Source organism: Gavialis gangeticus, unplaced genomic scaffold (assembly GCF_001723915.1).
Source record: "Gavialis gangeticus isolate Ggan-Ray unplaced genomic scaffold, GavGan_comp1, whole genome shotgun sequence".
In the NCBI taxonomy this organism is placed as follows: Eukaryota; Metazoa; Chordata; order Crocodylia; family Gavialidae; genus Gavialis; species Gavialis gangeticus.
Window position 1 is genome coordinate 73,041,830 of NW_017729031.1, and position 21,238 is coordinate 73,063,067.

The 21,238-nt window shown below is 43.4% G+C and overlaps 1 protein-coding gene and 1 long non-coding RNA gene across 3 annotated transcripts in view; one reads left to right on the plus strand and one right to left on the minus strand.

Annotated features, from left to right (window-relative positions):
- Positions 1 to 21,238, minus strand: part of STAT4 (signal transducer and activator of transcription 4) — a 102,685-nt gene that overhangs the window by 37,700 nt on the left and 43,747 nt on the right. For both annotated transcript variants that reach the window (XM_019523110.1, XM_019523111.1), the window contains exons 4-11: positions 16,372 to 16,470; positions 14,323 to 14,415; positions 11,490 to 11,568; positions 7,977 to 8,062; positions 6,830 to 6,981; positions 5,227 to 5,385; positions 4,283 to 4,375; positions 3,392 to 3,451 (exon numbers count right to left, since the gene is read on the minus strand). In XM_019523110.1, coding sequence (XP_019378655.1) covers positions 3,392 to 3,451; positions 4,283 to 4,375; positions 5,227 to 5,385; positions 6,830 to 6,981; positions 7,977 to 8,062; positions 11,490 to 11,568; positions 14,323 to 14,415; positions 16,372 to 16,470 — 821 coding nt within the window. The remainder of the gene's footprint in view (positions 1 to 3,391; positions 3,452 to 4,282; positions 4,376 to 5,226; positions 5,386 to 6,829; positions 6,982 to 7,976; positions 8,063 to 11,489; positions 11,569 to 14,322; positions 14,416 to 16,371; positions 16,471 to 21,238) is intronic.
- Positions 1 to 21,238, plus strand: part of LOC109301854 — a 105,026-nt gene that overhangs the window by 37,653 nt on the left and 46,135 nt on the right. The window lies entirely within an intron of this gene.

The following is a 21,238-nucleotide window of genomic DNA, read 5'->3' on the forward strand; positions in this document are numbered from 1 at the left end:
GTGTCTATACATGTGCTGGGGGGGGAAGGGGAGGGCCACTGCCTTCCGTGCGGGCAAGGAGACCCCTGCATGGATCTCTGATCCCTGTCACGCCAGGTCATGGGGCGGGGAAGCAGTGCAGAGCAGCAAAAAAGCCTGCTGGTCCCTGCTGCATGACTCGGCTCTGCAGGGAGCAGAGATCCATGCTGGGGTCTCCTTGCCACTGCTGCCTACCTGGTGATGTGGGGCTGTGTTGGGGCGGGCAGCAATGGCAAGGAGACCCTGGCACAGATCTCTGCTCCCTGCAGAGCCAGGCCATGCAGCAGGGATTCCCCAGCCCTCTGATCATTCCCCCAGTTCTTCCCTGGGGGGCGCAGGCCCCTGGATCTGCACATGGGGTTTCAGCAGGCTGGCACTGCAGGCTGGGGCCAACTGCAGTCTTCTTGGTGCTGCCTGCTGAAACCCCCTGCACATATCAGGAGCCTGAACTGGGGAAATGATTAGAGATCTGGGGGAAGTGATCAGAGAGCTGGGGAATCTAACCAGGAGCTAGATGTCAATATCAGAACAGTCCTTCTCCCCATCTTTCCTCTCCCTCTTCTTAGTTTTTGTTTTCCTGCAGGCCGGCTTCAAAACTTCCTAATTCTCCTAAACATTTTGGAAACATTTTGGTGCCTTCTGATTAATTTCAAAGCTTTATCGGAGCCTTCCGTTTTGATTCAGATTTGGTGTTTAGGGCACCGAAATGGCCCAAAATACCTCCAAAATGAAATGGCTGCTGAAATTTCACACAGCCCTATTGGTCTTCTATCAGAAGCATGGACACATTGTCATTAGTGATAGGGTTTAATAAGTGCCCCCCCCCACCAGAATTTTCACTATCAGAACTGCATGTGCCCATCCAAATGCATCATTCTGTCTAACTGTTTGCATCTGTGTGTTTTAGCTGCATCTGTACAGTAGGGCACAATACCTAGAAGGCATGCACACAGCAGCAACATGGGGAGGCAATTCCCTCTCTTTGTCTTATTGGACAAAGAGATGGAAGGAAGGCAGAAGGCAGGGCAGAATGCACCTTATTATTGACTAATTCAGAGTTGCAACAGCTTGCTTTTTCAAATGCTACGAAAGGACTTGAAGGCATCCAAATAGAGTGTTTTAAATACACTAGTTAAAAAAATTTAGGTGTCATGTCTACCTTGTGTTAATATAAAAAATAAGGAAAGAATACTGAAGTATTTCAGTAAGGCAGCTAAGTGCCTGCCTCTGTCTCTGCAAGGACAAAATTAAATTAACCAGCTATAGTTACTAAACCAGGGGTAGGCAATTATTTCAGATGGAGGGCTGCTTAACAAGTTTTGGCGAGCTGTTGGGGGCTGCATAGGTAGCCCTGCCCCTGGTCACCACATTGCGACCAGAAGTTCTGCCCCATAACCCCTGACCTTTGCCACTGGAAGTCCCTCACCTTGTTGTCCCTGCCCCCAAATACTCCTTTTGGGAGTGGGGGTTGCCATCTTAGAACCAGAAAAAACCCAAATAATATACTAGAAGTCAAACACCTACTATAATATATTTTAATTTTATTACAAAAAATATTTGTCATGACTCAAAAATAAAGTGTGTGCATGTATGGTGGGATGTGGGCGTGTGTGTGGGGGGTTGTGGCTGTGTAGCGGGGCATGGGGTATGTTGGGTTGTATGTCTATGTTGATGGGAGTTGTGGGGGCAGGGCGTGCATATGTGGGTTTGAGGGAAGGTGGGGGATGTAGGGACCTCACACACACTCTCTCCATGGTGTGCAGCCCCCACTGCCTGGCAGCAGCAGCAGGCAGGGAGGTCAGGGTGTTCATGCCTGGCAAAGGCACAGCTTCAGCCAGCAATGTGTGGAGGGAAGGAGTGGAGCTGCCCTACCACCGAGGCTTTCCACCATGTGCCTGCAGCTCCAGCACTCGCTGGGGAAGCCCTGTACAGGAGCCTGCTGCCTCCCCCACTCCCTGCTGTGCAGGTCCCCGCATTCTGCTGGGAGTGGAGGGGCCCTTGCCCCTGCTTTCCTGCAGAGTCCAGCACGGGGCTTTCCCCGTGGGAGTGCAGGAGCTGTAGGCACGGAGCCAGTGGGGGCTGCACTCCATTGGGGGGAGTGTATGGGGGATCGCTACATCCCCCAGTTCCCTCACATGCCACACATCCACACCCTGCCCAGCTGAGCTTCGCATTCCTGCTGCCCCTTTGGGTGCAGGCTCCACCATGCTGCATTCCCGCTTCCCCTCAGCTGCAGCTCCACCCCCACCTCCACCTGCCCTGCCACTTCACTACCTGCTGCCCCAAGCAAGCAGTTTCCAGCTGCAGAAGGAGCCCTACCCAGTAGCTGCTAGCCAGACTGGGCCCTTCTGTCCATGAGGGTGGGAGTAAGGCCCAGTAGGGTATGTTGGGGGGGCTGTACACATGAGCGCCTCACTTCTACCTTCATGGGCGGAAGGGCTGGGTGGGATGTAATTTGTTGTGGGGCCCTGCGGACCAGATGAAAATGCCTGGCAGGCCATATCTGGGCCATGGGTCATATTTTGCCCACCCCTGTGCTAAATATATATCACCAGTCCACCAAATATATATTTAACTGTACTGCCCGAAGTTGACTCACTGAAATCAACTGGATTATTAACAGACGTAAAAAGTGTATGTATGTGTAAATCATATTTTAGGGATTGTTATACTACTAACTGGTTACAAATTCAGTTAGAAATAGTAATATGCGGAAGGGCTAAAGTTCTGCTGAGAAGAGCCACTGAGATACCTAAAGCTCCCATTCTCTCAGAGCTGTAGAAGTTATTTGTAATGTGTTAATAAATCAGTGTAACCAGCTTTCTTCAAGTACAGGAAACTCAGGGAGATGTTTAAATCTCTTATGAAACCCCAAGCTCATGTCAGGTTCACTTGTGCATGAGAAACTTTTAGTGAACCTGGGCTTATTTATGAACCTAGCCAAAACTCATCAGTTGCAAATGGCTTTGCCTTTGAGGTTTTTGGTTTGCATAAACCCTAAACTCAAAGGGGACAATCATATGACTCAAAAGCTGACAAAAGCTTTTGTATGAATCTGCTGCTGCCAGCTGAGACAATCAGGTTTCACATAAATCTTGTAAAAATTTTCACCATAGAGATGTTGCCTCAAATTTAAAAAAAATAAGTAAAATATGTTGTTGTTTTTTTTTAAAAAAGAACAGCTCTAAAAACAATCTTTCACTAGTTATGGAACCTAATAAAATTACTGGAACCTAATAAAATTATTTGCTATCCTAGTAGGTCTTTGGTTTAAAAAACACATCTTTCAAATCACAGAGACCAGCAAATATAGGACTTTGAGTCCTGCCTACTTTAACAGACAAGTGTATATCTTTATTTCAAAGTTACTTACTTGTCAATAGTTGCTTTCACTCTGATCTGGTAGTTCAGTTCAGGCAATTTAATTAGCAGCCTGGGAAATTAAAAGTGTGAATGATCAAAACCAGAAACTCTTATAAAGTTATTAGTCACCAAAGGGCTGGTAGTCCCTGACCAAAAGTCTCTAAAAAATCTTATTTTAAAGAAAACAAGACCAAGTATCTAGAGATGCATTAAAATAATTTGAAGGATCCCAAGTTTAGGAAGAGGATATGCATTAGCTCAAGGGACAAACACCATTCCCTCCATTGTAACTGCAAACAATTTGAAAAAAAATAGCAAGGGACTAGTTTATAAATACATTTATCCTTACAGCAACATTGTGGGGAACACTATGACAGCAGATGTGAAGGGTTCATCTACCTCACAAACACAGATGGTTTTGTTCCTTCTATTCCTTCTGCTGTGAGTTCCACTGCCACCTGGTTTTTATTATCAGAGGAGGTAACAAGCTGTAGGGAGCAGACTCTGAGTTGTTAAAAATGCAGGGAGCCTCCAGAAATGTAGCGTGGTATATTGTTAATGTGCTAAAGTACTCCTGAAGCTCGACCTAAGCTTGTGCAGTGTTAATTATTATTTACCTGGTCTACCGTGCCACTAGAGCAATAACTCAATAAAAGAATTCTTAAAACTGTGACTGGGCAGAATTCTGAAGATCTTACTGGACAGAATCTGTTATCTTCTCACTCTCGATACTGCCTTACTCTACATGTTGTCATGGGTAGTACAGTCTAGTACTCTGTAAGATTTTACATAAGAGAACTCTCACTGAAGTCAGTAGGATTTATGTTTGAGTATATTCTCCAGGATTTGATTTGCTTTTTATTAAATTTTGGAACTGTTAATATAACCCTCCTCTACTTACCTTAATTTAACCGTGAACTGTATTAAAGTTTTAAGTACCATTGGCCTCTGGGGGTGGGTTGGCATGCAGGGCTGCTTTTCAACCACAAATGAACTAGTTTGAAAGGAAACAGATAAAATGGTTAGAAACACACAAATGTACAGACCTACTCAAAAAGCCACAGAAAAACACAATGCTTTCATCATGGATGCAGATTTCCCTGTGTGCACTGGAACAGCAAAAGTACATCCAAATTCAGCTCCTAGCTTTCTATTTACTATTTGTGAGTTATTTCTATAAGAAATTGGTTAATGGATTATATTAAGAACAAAGGCATTAAATAGTGCTGAGCTATCCCATTCAGTTAAAATACACAGGAAAATATCTTAACAAAAAATGAAGCAGGGAAATACACTATGAAACTGGCTCCCATAAAAATAAATACAACAATCTTCTTATATTTTTGGCATCATTCAAAAACAAATGGCCAACTTCTGTAAAGAGACCAAGCCAGTCCTAGGTATACGTTAATGGTTCAATCACATGGTACATCCATAACACAGCCAAATCAGTAACAATGAAGTATTTACTTTTATATTACGTAAGAAACAAATACAAGGAATGAGAGATTGTAGGAGGCAGTCCCATGGTCAAGAAGGGGGCACTGAAGAAACTGGCACTCCCTAGTTGCATACCAGGCATTATTATCTGAGGCATGTGGACAAGTCCCATTGAAATCAATAGGAGTTGTGTCTGCATTATCCAAAGCCAGAACTTAACATGTTAAAGCTGAACCAGCGAAGCTGTTGAGCACCCACAGCTCCTTCCAGCTCTAATTAGAATTGGAGATGATCAACCCCTCTGAAAATCAAATTCTAAAATCATTGCAGGTATGCTCCTTTTTGCTCCCTTCATTTTAATTATTCCTGCATTTTAAATAATACACGTTACAATAGTTTACATACTTCCGGAAAAGACTGTAGAGCAAGAAGTTGACTCTTTCCAGCATCTGAGGTCTTTGCAGTGGAATAGGATCCCCATCATAAGTCAGTTTAGTCAGGAGCTCCTCAAGCTTTTCTAGTTGTCTTCTTACTTGAAAAAGACTCTCTGCCAACAGTGTAAAACTATTGTAGAACAAAGATAAGACACATTCCTTAGCATTAGAATCTATTGTGTTATAATAAGCAATTTAAGACCTAGTTAGAGAAATCAGCATCTGTATTGATTGATGTTTATTAGTGTTATTGCGGTAACATGATCTTAGCTGCTATTTACATGGATATATATACCAAATTGCTCCTATTCTGCTTTGCAGATAAGCACATTCTCAAGAAGCATAATTTGCACCAATTTGAGTCTATTTTTGATGTACAAGAAGAAGTATGTATATAACACAATGTTTATAGTCATGCAAACGCTATTTTTTCACCATAGATTAGTGTTCTTGGAAGACATATTCTTTAAGAAAATTACATTTTTATCCCATGGAAGCGTTATGAGGGAAATGAGATGGCCAACCTCAACAACATAAAGAGGATGACTGAAAATTTAACCCAAACACACTTAGCTAACAGTTCACTTTTAACAGGGTTTGTGTGGCTGAAATCCTACATGACCCTTAGAGCAGTACCCTCCCCTCACGTAATTAACTGTATAAGATAATTAATAATTCTCCTGTGCCTCTAAGGGATTTTAGGATTTGTCCTACTGTCATCCATCACAAATTTGCATAGCTCCCTAAAACAGCGTCAGAAAGAGTTGGTTTGAATAAATTGGAAAAAATACTTTAACGAAAAAAAAGAAGCTATTTTGACCAAAATAAAACATGTATTTTTTCTAAACGTTTTCTGAAGAAGGATGAAATTCTTTTTGGTATTCAAGTAACACAGTTGTTCATTTTTAAAGTATTTTTCTCCTCCTTTCTTTTTTCCTTCTATGCCAGAAACTTCCTGGGAAATAAAACATTGTTGGAAAGTAGTGAACACAGCAGCAATGTTCTGTGCCTCAATTATAATTGTCAAACTTAATTTATGTTCCTATTTGTAACCTGCCATGTAGATGTGACACCTTCCTTTTGAAATTTGTGTTGCTGTCAAATATAGGGCATTTTCTCCCAGATAGCTCCTGTTTAGTGCAATGAATGACCTACTGTTTCAAGTCTGGCACTCAGTGAGTCAAAGCATGAAATCTTTACCTAGTTTTTACCCAAATAAAACTCCCACTATTTTAAAGTGACGACCTCAGTAAGCATAGTTCTTACTCAAACAAAACTCCCTTGTGAGACATTTATCTGGGACACTTGTTTGCTTTTGGTTTGACCATCTGCAAAAGTTTCATCTCTATGCAGTATATTGTAGTGATATTAATTCAAAGAGCAAATTATTCTTGTTAGTCGACTGCATTTTAGTTATTTACTTCCTTAGCTGCTAATATAACAGGAGTATGCTCAGCTAACTCATATGACAACATCTCTGATGGGACCCTGTCCTTTATATGTGTGCTGGGCTTCTGTGAAGCAGCAGACTTCCTGTGGTTTTCAATTACATTTTAAATTAACTGCAGGTTTACCAGTTCTGGAGTTGATCAAGCCCACCATGTAGAGGGCCTCCAATGCTGGCAATTTGCTGGCGCCTCTTCCAATCTAAGAGCTCTTCAATTAGCATGTTGTTCATCAAGACGTCAATTTCATCTATTACCTGCACTATTTTACTGAGAACTTCCTAAAAGGAATAGGGAAAGTGTTACAAACTGGCTACGAAGACATATACAAAACTTATAAATTAGTTCAGTTATAACAATTACCATAATATTTAATGTTAGAAAAATATGAAATAGGTTAGTGTGCTATGCAGTATTTTTTCATCCTGTTATTAAGCCTCTATCTTGAAACAGTATGTTCACATTACTAGGAATTTAAATGCATCATGTTCTAAAGCTTATGAATTAATTTTAATTTCTGAGACAGTTGTTGTACTTAGCTCATATTACTTATGATCTTCTTAATCTCTGATTCACCCCTAATGTAAATTAGTCTTGAATATTAACTATGTATTTGTTTACTTGTAATTTTTGTGGAGTGTATTCATTACATGCATAACAACTCCAAGAATCTGATATTTACAGGTAGTGTTAAGATCAAAAGGTCCCTTCTACAACTCTAAATTGTGTCTCATATCATTTTCTTTAACTGTGAATATATCACATAGAAATACATGGAAATGGACAAACTATATTGACCCAAACAAATAACCTCTAATGAAGTGTTTTCCTTATCACCAAAGAAGTTGGTCTGGTCATGTTCACAACAAACAGTTTGCATACAACCAAATTCAGAGATATGATGCTTGGTTTTGTAGTTACAGGATTATGTGTATCTGCTTTCCTGACTGCAAAAGCTGTAACTTGAAAACAAAAAAGGATAAGTCCAGCTCAATGCAAAGAGGCTCCTGTGAGCTGATGGGTTATCCCTTAAGCTCCAACTGGTGTGCACAGGTTTATGCTCTTAATAGAGCTCTTTAAAATTATTAGTTATTAAACTACTTGCCAAATAACACACATGTACCTACTACAACAATCCCTGTATATCTAGAATACAGAATCACTTATACCTGCTTTTTATGAAGTTAAATTTGTGCAAGTGCTTCCATAAATTTGATTATTTAGTGTGGGAAAAGGGGGAAAAAAGCAAATAAACCACAAATGACACGTTACCAACCTTTCTCTTGTAGTCTAAGGTATTGAGCATATCCTGCAACGTCAACATTTCCTGTTTAATGAGGGCACTGTTTTTGTCATTCTGTTCTACAAGGGAAAAGGAAAAAAAAATCATCTGGTAAACTGAATGTAAAATATGTGTGTGGGGGGGGCATGTTTACATATAATGGGAGGGAGGGGGAAAAACTCTGAGCAGATTAAATTCTGCTAGCTACCTTATAATGTTTGTAAAGTTATATAATATAATTTTAGCTGAATGGACTAGGTTTAATATGAATTTAAGGGTAATTATGAAATTTGGGTATTTTTTTATTAGTAGGACAGGAGTGGGAAGACATGTAATATATAGAAATGTACTAGTTTAGTGTGTAAGTATTCTTATTTGGTATACAATTTTGGTTTGGTTAAGTGACTTATTTGCTGTGTACTTTAAAGTGTGCCCCAAGCTTCATTAACAAATAATTTGTATCCCAAGCTTCACTAACAAAACTAAACTTTTTTGGAGACACAAGGCATGTCTACGCCACTTCTGTACTGAGCTCAAGAGCACCTCCAAGATGCATGTTGCCAATATGCTTTCAGTTGCATGTACTAAATCCTAGAAATGAGGCAAAGTAGTTGCTTTAGAGGCCCTAAGTACATACCACTAAATGTACCCTAGAAACAGAGTATAATAGCAGTGCTGGGGGCTGAACTCAACACTGCTCTAAAGAAGCTATATTGCTTTGTTTCCTGGATTTGATACATGTGCCGTGGAAGTGATCAAGCAGGGCCTTCTTGGTGGTCTGCCCCAGCTTGGCAGAGACACGGCACATAAATCCTTAATGTGAAATGCATATTTTCATAGATTTCATAGACATTAGGGCTGGAAGGGACCTCGGAAGATCATAGAGTCCAGCCCCCTGCCCCAGGGGCAGGATGTCAGCAGGGGTCATAGGATCCCAGCAAGATAAACATCCAAATGTCTCTTGAAGGAGTTCAAAGTAGGTGCTTGAACCACCTCCGGCAGCAGTCTATTTTACACCTTGGGGTCTAAGACTGTAAAGAAGTTTTTCCTTATGTCCAGCCTGAAACGGTCCTGAAAGAGTTTGTGACCATTTGACCTTGTCATTCTATGGGGTGCTCTGGTGAACAGACGTTCCCCCAGATCCTGGTGAGCACCCCGATAAACTTATAGGCAGCCACCAGTTCACCCCTGAGCCTGCACTTTTCCAGGCTGAAGAGTCCCATGGTGCTCAGCCTCTCGTCATAAGGTCTGTTTTCCTGACCTCTGATCATGCGCATGGCTCTCCTCCGGACTCTCTCAAGCTTCTTCACATCCTTTTTGAATTGCAGAGCCCAAAACTAGACGCAGTACTCCAGCTGTGTCCTCACCAAGGCCGAGTACAATGGGAGAATGGATAAATGTTTGCCAGCAGTGAATGGATGCAAACAGGTTACGCATTTGAGATGAAGGACTTTCTGATGTTAATCTTCATGGGGATTTTGGAAAAATTTACAGTTCTGAGTATTGGTCATTGTGCAGTGCATTTCCTCCTGTTCACCTACTGGCTTCAAGTCTATCTGGGCTCATTCCCTTTTACCCTGCAGCAAAATCTTTTCTATCACTCTCACACTACTTTAAAGAAGAATTTGGTTTCAGCTGTGTCTGTGCTGACTAAGGCATGGTGCTTCCCATTAAAATCTGTGCTCTCATGCAGTGGAGTTTGAGACGTGCTGGGTGCAATTTCACAAGCAATTAATGTGAAACAATAAACTCCGGAGCTGTTTGAGCCGGAGTACACTACTCCTGGGCGCAGTGTCTACATGTGCTTCTGGGACAGTAGCACTTTGAGCTGGGGTGGAGCTGGCCTGGGCTAGCAGCAAGTTCGGGGGGGAGGGGTGGTTAGTTCTGGGCTCTGGGTGGCATGGTGGGTGGTGGAGGGGCTTGCTAGGGCATAAGGGTGCTGAACATGGAGAGCCGTGTGGCTAGGTGGCAGCAATGAGACTGGCCCCGTCCAGTCACCGTCTACACATGTGTTTTGGTGCAGTTTATTATTCTGCCATAAGATAGTACTGTCCCCCCGTCTTATGGTAGAGTTATTTATTTACTGCCCCCTAATACTGCTGCACGTGTAGACAGCAATGCTTTACTGCAAAGCTAATTAGTTTACTCTGCAGTAAAGAGCACATGTACACACACCCACTGAGTTCCAGTCTTATACAACAGGCATGCCTAAGAACTCGGGGGCTGTAAGACCTTGATTTCTCTGTACTGATGGACCTCAGTTTATCTTTGAAGGAGACAGCTCCATGCAGAAGTTGTTGCTGCCTGGCAGGCTGCAGTTCCTGGAACTATACAGACTGCTCAAGCATGTATGCAAAATGTTTATCAGTTAGTAATTACCCACTAGGTCAAAAAAATGAAACAAAAAAGTCGAGACAGTGGCTAAAAATTGTTTCATATGACTATGTAATAGGGAAACAGTGGAGTCCTTCATATCCCATTCTTTAAGAGGAAGGGCCATGTCAAACATTAAGAAATTATTTAACAAAAAAAAAGTTTTCTAAATTAAAGAGATCATCATTTTCTCAACTTGGTAAAACTGCTGTGCTTAGGGAATATACATCTGAGCAATGAAGACATAATTAACTTACAACTCCAGAAGTGTATTTTATGACACAGATTACAAATTCACATAGGGCATGTCTACACATGCATTTACTCCAGTCTAGATTTACTGTGCAGTAAGTGTTTTTGGGTAGATGTCTACACATGCAGTGATTAAGGAGAAGATTTGCTCCCAGTTTCCTGTAGCCCTGCAATGCGCCCCTACTGCCACGGGGAAGCTACAGGCTCCCCCAGGGTGCTAGCCCAGGGGCTGGCAGGGAGTAGTGGACCAAGAGATAGGTGTCTCCTTGCCCTAGGGGGCTGCCTGCTGCTGGGGCAGGGACAATGTCCCCCTGCCCCGACAGCAGGGAGCTCCTGGCCCTGGTTCCCCAATCAGGGGCACTGGGCTTGGAAAGATCTGCAGGAGAGTGTCTCACTGCTAGCTGCCCCACTGGTGAATCTGGGCAGGGGGCTGGGACCTACCCCTCCCCTGCAGCTCTTCCTAAGCCCCATGTCTCGATTACCTGATTGGAGCATGGGGCTGGGACCTGCCCCTGACTGTGACAGTTCCTGGCCAGCCCCAGAAGCTGGCTGCATGTGCAGCCTGTAGCTGGCTTGAGACTGCCTGAAACAGGACAGTCCCCAGCCACCTCCAGGTTGCACGTGCTTTCCCACATAGTCTGGGACTGGCTGGGACCTGTCTTGGTCAGAAGCAGGTCCCAGCCATCTCCAGGCTGGGTGGGGAACTGTCCCCATGCAGGAAGCTCCCAGCCCCTGCTCCGCAATTACATGTACAATCGCGGAGTTCGGGCTGGGGAACTTGTTCCCTGCGCAGCTCCGTAAGTATGGAGCTGGGAGGGGGAACAGGCTTGGGTAACCTACACTTTCCCATAGAATCTTAACATAAATAATAAAAAGGCTTACCTAGACTTTGTATTGTCTTATATCTGAAATCAAATTCCTCTTGCAGATCTTCTAAGTATTTGACATCTTGTTCTGTCATCTTTTCAATAAATAAATAAATAGGATGTAAGGAAGTATTCACATCTGTCAGGTGCTAATTTATGTTAAAAATAACTAAACTCTAGTGAACTTCTCAGGGTAAATTTAATACTTCCCTTTTCTGTCATTTGAGAATCCCTATGACTAGATAGAACTGTTTATCTACTAGTCACTAACAAAAGGAATGAAAGTGTGTCACCATATCACACATTTATATAAGGGAAGACACACATTTCTTTCAGTTTGTGGCCCAGAAAAGTAAAATATTTTATCCTCTCTCTCACTCTGAAATTCCTATTGATACAATCAGTTCCATCCATCACACTGCTATGGCAAAATTCTCACAAATACCTGGACCTTGTATGTAACTGAACATACAGTTTAGTTTCATGTGTCAGTGCTCCAAATAGTTATTCACATCCATTTAGTTTATCGATTTGTTTGAAAGTATTAACTTACTAAAATTAGTTAAGACTGTTTTTCATTGACCAAAGAACACACATAATTGTTTATTGGCACAACCCCCCACACAGTACTCTGAACAAGCCTTCCTCTACCTCTCCTTTTCATTGAGGCTAGTCCCAATGGTAATTTGCTGCTGTTGATTGTCATTCTTTGAAGGGTGGTTTCACTTCAAAGAATGAAGAGTTACTTTCACTAACTTTATAAATTAAGAATTAAATTTTCACTGTGCATTTGAACACACAATAACCTCTCAAGGAGTATCAGGATTTGCATATGCATATCCAAGAAAAGCATATGTCCTTCCAAGTTAATCCAATAGTGAATCTGCAAGACAAAGCACTTCTACCACTCTGTAGAGACATAAATACAGGGTAATTTCCCTTCTTTAAACAAAGAATTCCAATTTTTATTGATATTTATAACTTTTATTTAGCCTATTTAAACAGTTAAATTTTTCATTGTCCTAAGGCCAAACAGGCGAAGTACTGGTTTGTATAACAGACCCAGCACTTCGGGTACCAGATTATCTCACAATATGATCATACCACACAAAAGGCCTAATACCTCAGCATTTAAGTTAATGGACAATTTTGTGTGACTTCCACAGAACAGTTAAAGTTGTACCTAGGACCAACTTGGTTACACAGGTAGGTAGCCACCAACTTTATTTTTAGATAACGGTATACTGAACTGTGGGCAAAACAGTGAAACAGTTACAGGTTTGGCTTTTTACAGGGTTTCACTTTCAGGCTATAATACTGAAAAGGGTAAGAGGACTCATTAATCATATAATAAAAAGGTGATTTGTGAACAGATTTATCAGACAAAGGGCTATAGACTGTGCCATAGCAAATCTTACATTTTTTTAAAAGTCCTTCTGCATGTCACTAACAAAAAGGAGGCTCTGACTTAACACTTATACAGAACTATCGGCTTGGAGTTCATCAGGGCTAGCTGCATTTTTGGAAAATTAAAAACCCAGTCTCTTAAGTCACAACTTTCTCACAGAAAGCCAAATCCCCTTTTTTTTTAACCTTTTTTAGGGACTAAACCTTTAAAGGACAGGAATAAGGTATATGCACAAGTACATTCACAGGTGGCTATTTTCTATGCACAATTCAAGCGCATCCTATAAAAGTATGGTTCCTTTTAATTGTTCTTGTGCCCCTCCACGCACAAAGGTTGTGGAGCGGCTCTGTAGTTTACCACAGGTCTACGTTCACTCAGTTGGGCTGAGCTAGGGTGACAGGCTGCTGGGCTTCTTTCCCTTGGTTAGAATCTAAAAAAATTCTCTTCCTTGGTGTCTCCCTTTACAATTAAACTAAGAACAACAATGCAAAATCCTTATTCTAAGTTTCCTCTTTAAGCTAAGCTATTTCTAGTATCTGCTTTGTTGAACTTCACATTCTCTGCCCTTACCTTTCCACCTTTTATTGATCCAGCAAAAGATGTCACAAAGAAGCCTTGCCTCTCCTTACTTCCCACTAATAAAAAAACATTTCTGAGTTGATGCCACCAAGATCTACTTCAACTAGATGTGTGACTTAGTCTGCAGAAATAGATGTATAGCTCTGTGCAGAGTCCTAGACCCTGATTCTGTTTCACAGGGGGTGTGTCTACATGAAATGGTTGTTACTATGGCAATGTAGCATCAGTGGGCATGAACAGTGATGCTTACGCTACTGCGCAGTAGCAATGAGCTACTGTGCTGTAGTGTGGGAAAAGGACTGTGCAGCGTCAGGACTGTGCAGTAACCCCAGTTACTGCACCGTCATTTAGTTCTTGCTTAAGCAGGTAACAACTGCACAGTCTAGCGCATGTGTAGACGTGGCTAGGGAGTGACTATGTCTACACTGCCATCATTGCTGCGATGCCAGCTTGTATATGGGTTTCCCTCTGTGGCCAACCACGGTTTTGAGTATCCACGCTTAATATTCTATATTCTATACCATTTTGGCTACCACAGTATACAGTTTTGAGTAACCACTGTTTTCCATGGCCGTGCGTCAGCCTGCCACCTGCCATTTTTCCCGTACGCCTTTTGTCTTGCCAACCATGGTTTTGCCAACCATGGGAACTTTCAGGAACCTAACCCCAGTGGTTGGCGAGGGCAACCTGTATACAGGCTGAAATACCTAGCTCTAGGATTGCTAGAAGCATGGCCATAGCAGCACAGATTACAGTGCCAACTACACGTTTAGGCAGTTAACCTGAAGTGAAGCCAGCTCAGGTGTGTCTGCACAAGATGTAGTGACTGCTGTGTAGACTTACTCTGTAACATGCAACATACCTGGGCACTGTTCTTAATGGCTGATGCTTTGTGTTCCACATTTCTTTGTCTTTCTGAAACTACAGAGTTCTGTAGTGACTTTTCCAGTGGCCCCTAGAAAATATTTAATATACAGCATGTTAGATCTTTTTAAATGTATGAAAACAGCAATTCCATTTCCCCTCACATAAAATACTAGAGCTGTCCACCATTTGGGTGGTGGCTGCATGATCCATCGGCTGCAAACCCCTGGGCTACATAATACATGGGCTGCACATGTTGGGGGCAGCCAGCTCTTCACTTCACTGTGTGCAGCCTGGCTCTACTCCTGGCTACATGTAGAGCCCAGATCTGCTTCTGCCCATGTGTGCAGCCTGGCCAGGCCCACTCCACTGTCGGCCATTCATGCTGCCCAGCTACACATGCTGCCCAGCTCTAGTACCCCACCTGTGTACAGAGCATAGGCAGCACAGACCCTTCCTTGGTCCTTCCACTGCACCACCCTTACTCCCAGGAGTGCGGCAGGAAGCAGAAGGTGGAAGAGAGGGGGAACCCAGAGTCTCTGGCCACAGAGCAGCTAGAGCAATGGAGGGAGTGGCGGCCAAATGGGAGCCCGTGAGCCACCTGTTAACTCCTCGTGGGACGCATGCAGCTTTCAGACCACCAGTTGGACAGTTCTGTCCCAGACAACTAGCTTCACCAAAATTTCTAGCACAAAAGTGGAATTTGGAGTCAGGTCTTTAGCTGCTGTATAGCAGTACAAGTTTCACAGACTTATAAGCAATACATGCTAGATTTTGAGATCAGAAAGCTAAAAGGACATGATCAGTACTGGCAACATTTCAAAATAGAAAAGAATGTTTAAAAACAACAAAATCCAATCTGAAAAATATATTCTTGTTATATTGCTGAAAAATGGTGTTATTGACTTAATAATGTAGTAAGTATATAAATCATGTATACAAGCTGTTACTAAAAATGCAGTACTGTATATACAACTTATTTATAGAACAGATTCACCTTAAAAAACACACCTTCTACCAGTACAATTTTTCTAACATACATATTCAATATTGTATTTAACTGAATCCAAGACAACCTTGAATATAAGACAATCCGCCATAATCAGATTTTATTTATTTATACGTGTGTGTGTGTGTGCGTGTGTGTGTGTGTGTGTATAGCAGTGGCAGGGAGGCAGGTGGTGGAAGAGGAGGTGGTGGGAGTGGCAAGTGGGGGGGGGCACACGGTAGGGGAGACAGTGGGAGGGCAGACTTCTAACCATCACTCAGGCTCTGGCCTCACTCCAGCCCAGGGCATGAATCACATACTTGCAGCCCCAGCCTGGCCAGGCAGCAGCAGCAGCAGCAGCAGCAGCATAATAGTATCACCACCACCGCTACTGGGCTGGGCTGGGCTGGGGCAGCCGATATATATTTATATATATGTGTGTGCGCCTTATCCCAGAGTAGGCCTGGAGTCTGTTGAAGCCAGAGCCAGGACAAGCAGTAGCAATGGTTGAGGGGCCAGGCAGGGGCTCAGAGGCTGGAGGCGGGAGAGGCAGGCTGGGGCAGGAGGAGGAAGACCTGGAGCCACAGCAGCTGCCTGCTCCCCCATCTTCTCATACTCAAATCTTATGAGGGGCTTCCGCCCATTTTTAATGGTTGGTGGGTAGACCCTCATCTTGGATTCAGGTCCATACACTAGTTAGAGATTTTTCTCATTTAAAAAAAAAACCATTAACAAGTGTAGCATGGTATATCATGTTTATATTTTATTTTTAACAATGGGACTTGTTTTAATCATTTCAAAAGGACTGCTTTCCCTGAAAGATCATTCGTATAGTTTCTAAAGATTAGCTGTAACATAGTTTGTAAAGATTAGCTGTAACACTTAAACATTACAGACTCAGGTCTTGCAAACAAATGTGCTTAATTTTAAGCACAAGTGCACAAGTGTTTGGGGATTGGGACCAACAGGCTAAATATTGCCTTCAGATATATTCACTGATGGTTTCATCATGTAAGGACAGACATGGCTCAAACAGATTAATGAAATACAGTATGTTACCTGTACAGGCATGCTTGCTGCAGCTAGTATTCGTCTTTCTTCTCGTAAGCAGTTTGAGATAATAACGGCTATGTGCATAGGATTACCATGGTATTTCCCCTGAAAACAAAAGTAAATACTACTATAATAATTAAAAGAAATTACAGTAATACAGAAATTATGTATATCATAAATCAATTGAGAAAATATTTGTGTTACTTGAGAAGATTCTGTAACATTTCCAACTATTGCAAACACTGGCTCAACTATGGAATAGTGTTATTATTTTGGGAACCATCATGTTGATCTGTGTACCTAGAACAGCATTTCTCAGCCCATAGGTTGCAACCCAAAAGTGGGTAGCAGGACTATATAAAAGGGTTGTGAAAAATCATGGAAAAATAGGGAAAATCATGGATTTTTTCCTTGATTTCCTTTAAAGGAGAAAAACGAGGGAAATCACGGGTTTCCCTTTGTAAGCTGGCAGAATTCCAGTCTGCAAGGGGCTGCTTGGGGTTGGGGAAGCAGGAGGAGGGTGATCAGGGAGGGGCGCCATGTGCATATATACATGCATGTGACAGCCAGGCAACATGGAAAGCAGCTCCCACAGCTCCCTGCAGGTAAGTCTATGGGGCAGGGGGAGGGGCATAGATGACTCATCAGGGGGGCACGTGCACAAGGAGTAATGGATGGGGTGGGAAGCAGGGCACACTGCCCTCACCTCCCACAGCTACCACTCCCCTCAGGCTGCGGCTGTACCTCAGAAGGGACGTGGGGTGGCAAGCAGGGCAGATGACCCGAGGGGAGCAGCAGCAGCCAGGCCATGGCAGCAGACTAGAGCTGCGGCCCAACACACAAGCGTCCAGTGGTGGGAGAAGGTCAGGGCAGCATGGCCCCACCATCCATTACTCCTCATGCTGCTGGCAGCACAGCTGCCATGGTGGTCCTGGTGGTGGCAGTGGCAACAGCAAGTCTCAACACCTCGATCCGGTTCCTGTCTGCTGGGCTGTGGAGGTGGCTCCTGCCCATGTTGGTCCAGCCAGGCTGTAGACTCATGCCCACTGTGGGAACGCACCCCTCCCTGCCTCCACTCTGCCCCACACACTGCGGGGCTGGGACCTGGGGGTGGGAGGCAGTGGGTCAGAGTGAGGGGCACCAGCAGGGCTAGGGGACTGCAAGTCATGATTCAGGGGCACCAGTAGAGCTAGGAGGCTCCAAGTCAGGAGTCGGGGCACCAGCAATTTGCGTTGTGCAAACTATACAATGATGAATGTCACTTTGGAGTAATAGAGGGCCACAGGTTGATATTGCTGTTAATGTTTTCCTTTTGATGTTGATTTCTGTCTTTAAAATTAAGACTGTTGAGCTCCTTTAACTTGTAGTGTGGGGCCAAAATACTTGTGCGTTTTCTATTTAAACTATTTACTGGGTCAGGATTTGCCATCAATGTTTACAAATGGGTCCTGGTACGAAAGAAGTTGAGAACCACTCAGCTAAAAGGTTGAGAATCACCATTTCCAGAAATATCATCTGGATTTGTTTTGAATATGGCTAAATGGTACTGTAGGCATATCACAATGTAGTGCTGTGTGGTGATACTTAAGCCACTTCTAAATGAAGTAGCTCTGGTAATAGAAGAAGTACAGATCCATTAATGTTGAGTTCTGCTTCTCAACAGGGCTATTTAGCCCAGATAGAGAGCTGTACTAATGTGGTTATACTGCTGCCTTCATTTTGCTAGGTAGACCTACCCAATGTGAAAACAGTGCTGTCACCCAGTGAGTTGTATGCACAAAGTCTCCCAATGATACTAATGCTAATTCCACTGAAAAGATGTTAATGGTAGTGGAAATTATTTTTTTAAATGCTTATACTGTGAAGTATGCCACTAATGCCACTGCAGGTCTTCTTGAAAAGACTTGCTTAAACTTCATGCTCAGTCTTCATTCATATGGTTTATACCGTATTTACTTGAATATAAGACAAGCCTGATTATAAGATGTCCCCCCAATAATTAGATTCTATATATGGAAAATGTATACATTTGTTATAGTTCTCCAGGCATACAATCTCATTATTGGAGGTTTGTCTTGAATTTATCAACCTCCTACTGCTACAGCAGGGAAAATAAATTTGGGGGGTCACATAGCCCCTTTGCCCTTCACCCCTCCCTTATTCCCTCTGCAGCCCCTTTCCCCCTTCTTATTGTCAGACCATGGTCTCCCTGAACACACAGAAATTAGGAACATACTTGAAAAAAATGACTTTGAAATAAACATAGCTGTAGCAATTTGCATATAACTACCCATAGACTTAGTCTACCCAGAAATGATGCATTTTACTTTTTTTTGAAAGTGCTGCTAGTTTTAGCACAAGTACTCTATAACCACATGTTTAAGTAGCACTTTGGGACTTATTTATTTATAGTGCAAGCTATGCATTATATTAGTCCAAAGCCAAAAGGCTCAGGATTTACCATATAGTTCATTGGGCTGGGTCCCAGCAGATTCAACAGCATTTCAAGCCATGGTGACCCTGCAGTTCAGCAATGCTCAAGTATGTATATATACTCCAAATACGCCACAAAGGATTCATGTGCTAATTGACCCCCCCACTCATGACAGGAACCAGGTGTTCTTTTCATGAACCCTTGGATCCTCGAAAAGCTTATACGCAGATGAGGTGCAGAGCAGCTTGGTCCAGCTTTATCTCATGGAGGGCAGGGCCACAATCATATGTGAAAAGCTAAGAGGGGAGGAGGTGAGAGAGGGATTCTATGTGAACTCTTTGGGGCCCTGTTTGGTGATGTCTGCCAGCCATTAAAGGCTGGTGAAGAAATGGGAATAATTGGAATATAGGAAAGAAAGGCACAGCTCAGCTGTGGGAGTGAAGAGGAAGTAAAAATGTATACAATGCAGTGGCTCACCATGACTTGAAAAGAGTTGTTGCTGAGGGGGACTGTGCAAAAGTGGCACTATCACACGTTTTGTTCAGATGGACTGTACTAAAATAGCCTTGGCAGGGGAACTACCCTAACCAAGATAATACAATTAAAATGTCACCATGTAGTGGTGGGTTGCACCCTTGTCTGCTTGCAGAGAGGAATCCCTACGAGAGCCTCATCGTTAGCTTCCGCTAGCCAGCTTACACTGCAGGGATCTTGGCTACATGCTACCTTTGTGGAAATGGGAGACTCCTCCTTAGCTTGCTCCTGCAGTCATATGGCTGAGGGCAAGTGAAACTCAGAGGCATGCAAACCCTAAGTCTCTGGGCTTGGGCCTGCACATAAGATGCCTGCCAAAGGATTTGGAAGCATCTGAAGCCCCAGGCAGGGGTGGAAGATGCTTGCCAGTAGTATGCCCACATATGGTTCTTGAATGACTCATGGATTCGGAATTGATTTGGCTGATTTGACTTGGGACACGAAAAATTTTCCTTAAAAAAATAAAGGCAGGGGGAAGGGGGAGGAGGAGATAACATGATCTGGTTTCAGCCCTGGTGGTTTTACATACCTGGGAAGAGATATCCCCTTTTTCCTGGCTTAGAAAGACTTGGGCTAGGGACAGACATTAAAAAAGCCCGAGCCTGAATTGATTTAATCTTTGTAGGTTAGTCTAACGTACCTAGGTTGAACCAGTTTGCAACTGTACAGACATTCCCTCTGGACTCAAGAAATGCAGGCACATGCCTGCAGTGGCTCAGGCTAGAAGCCAGGGGGCACAAGAGCAACCTGACCTTCCCTTCTACAGTGCTGAGGTGGGGGGTGTGACCAGGCCTCGGCTGGACCTCTGATTAGGGAAAGGAGTAAACCCCCACTGTGCCTACACCGTCACATGCTTTTCGCTGCTCAGGGGACAGGAGTGTTGCCAGCCCCCAGCCAGCATTCTGAGGCAAGGGGGTGTGTGCAGTGCATGCATCTGTTGATGAGACTGAACTTTTCAATCTCCCTCCCCCTGCTTCTTCTTACTGTCTGCAAACCTGACAGGTGAGGGAGCCACCAGGGGGCTGATAACACAGCGTTTACTAGCCCATCAGCAAAACAAAAGCCTCTCTCATTAGTTCAAGGTCTTCTTACACAGCTTTTTCCAAGGAAGGAATGGTGGAACATTACCAGATGACCTGTTGATTAGCTCCAAAAAGCCCTAAGCAGACACTGTTCTGTTTGCCTGTCCCAGTGAAATTGGAAACACGCAGACACCTCTCAGCATTAGCTAGCATACCACATGCCTAGGTTGTGTGGGACTGGGGTCCATGCTGTGGGAGATGGGAGGGAGGGGGGAATCCCTGCTTGAGCAACAAGCAGCGAGTGGGGGTTGGGACCTTGGAAGCAAAGCAGACCCTGCTGTGCCTGCAGTCTCTGCCAGAGCTCTGGCTAGGGAGCAGAGTGTTGGGGCCAGCCCTGTTCTCTGGAGCAGACAGCACAGCCCAGGGCTCCAAAGCATCTGGGATGCTTGAGGACTTTGGTTTTACTTAAACCAGGAAGGGGTTTGGAACAGACATTGCATAAACTGGTTTGACCCAAATCAGTTAAATCTGATACTACTTTCAACTAGGTTTATCTCAAACTGGTTTCAGCAATTGTCAAACTGGTTTATGTGCACCGAACATCTGTTCTGTTACAGGTTTAAACTAGTTTCTGATCATTTAAACCAGTTTATGTGTAATGGCTGTCCCTAGCCTCGGTGTAGTTGAGGGTGGAGACCTATCCATTGCTCCTTTGGCTGGGGCAAGTGAGACTAGGGGGCATCTGAACCCCACGGCCTCCGAGTTGGGGGTTGCACATAGGATGCCTGCCATGGATTTGGGAATATATGAAACCCTTGGCTGAAGAGTCTGGGAGGTAGAATATTTGTTAGTGGTAGTGCCACGCAGACATGAATGATTGAGC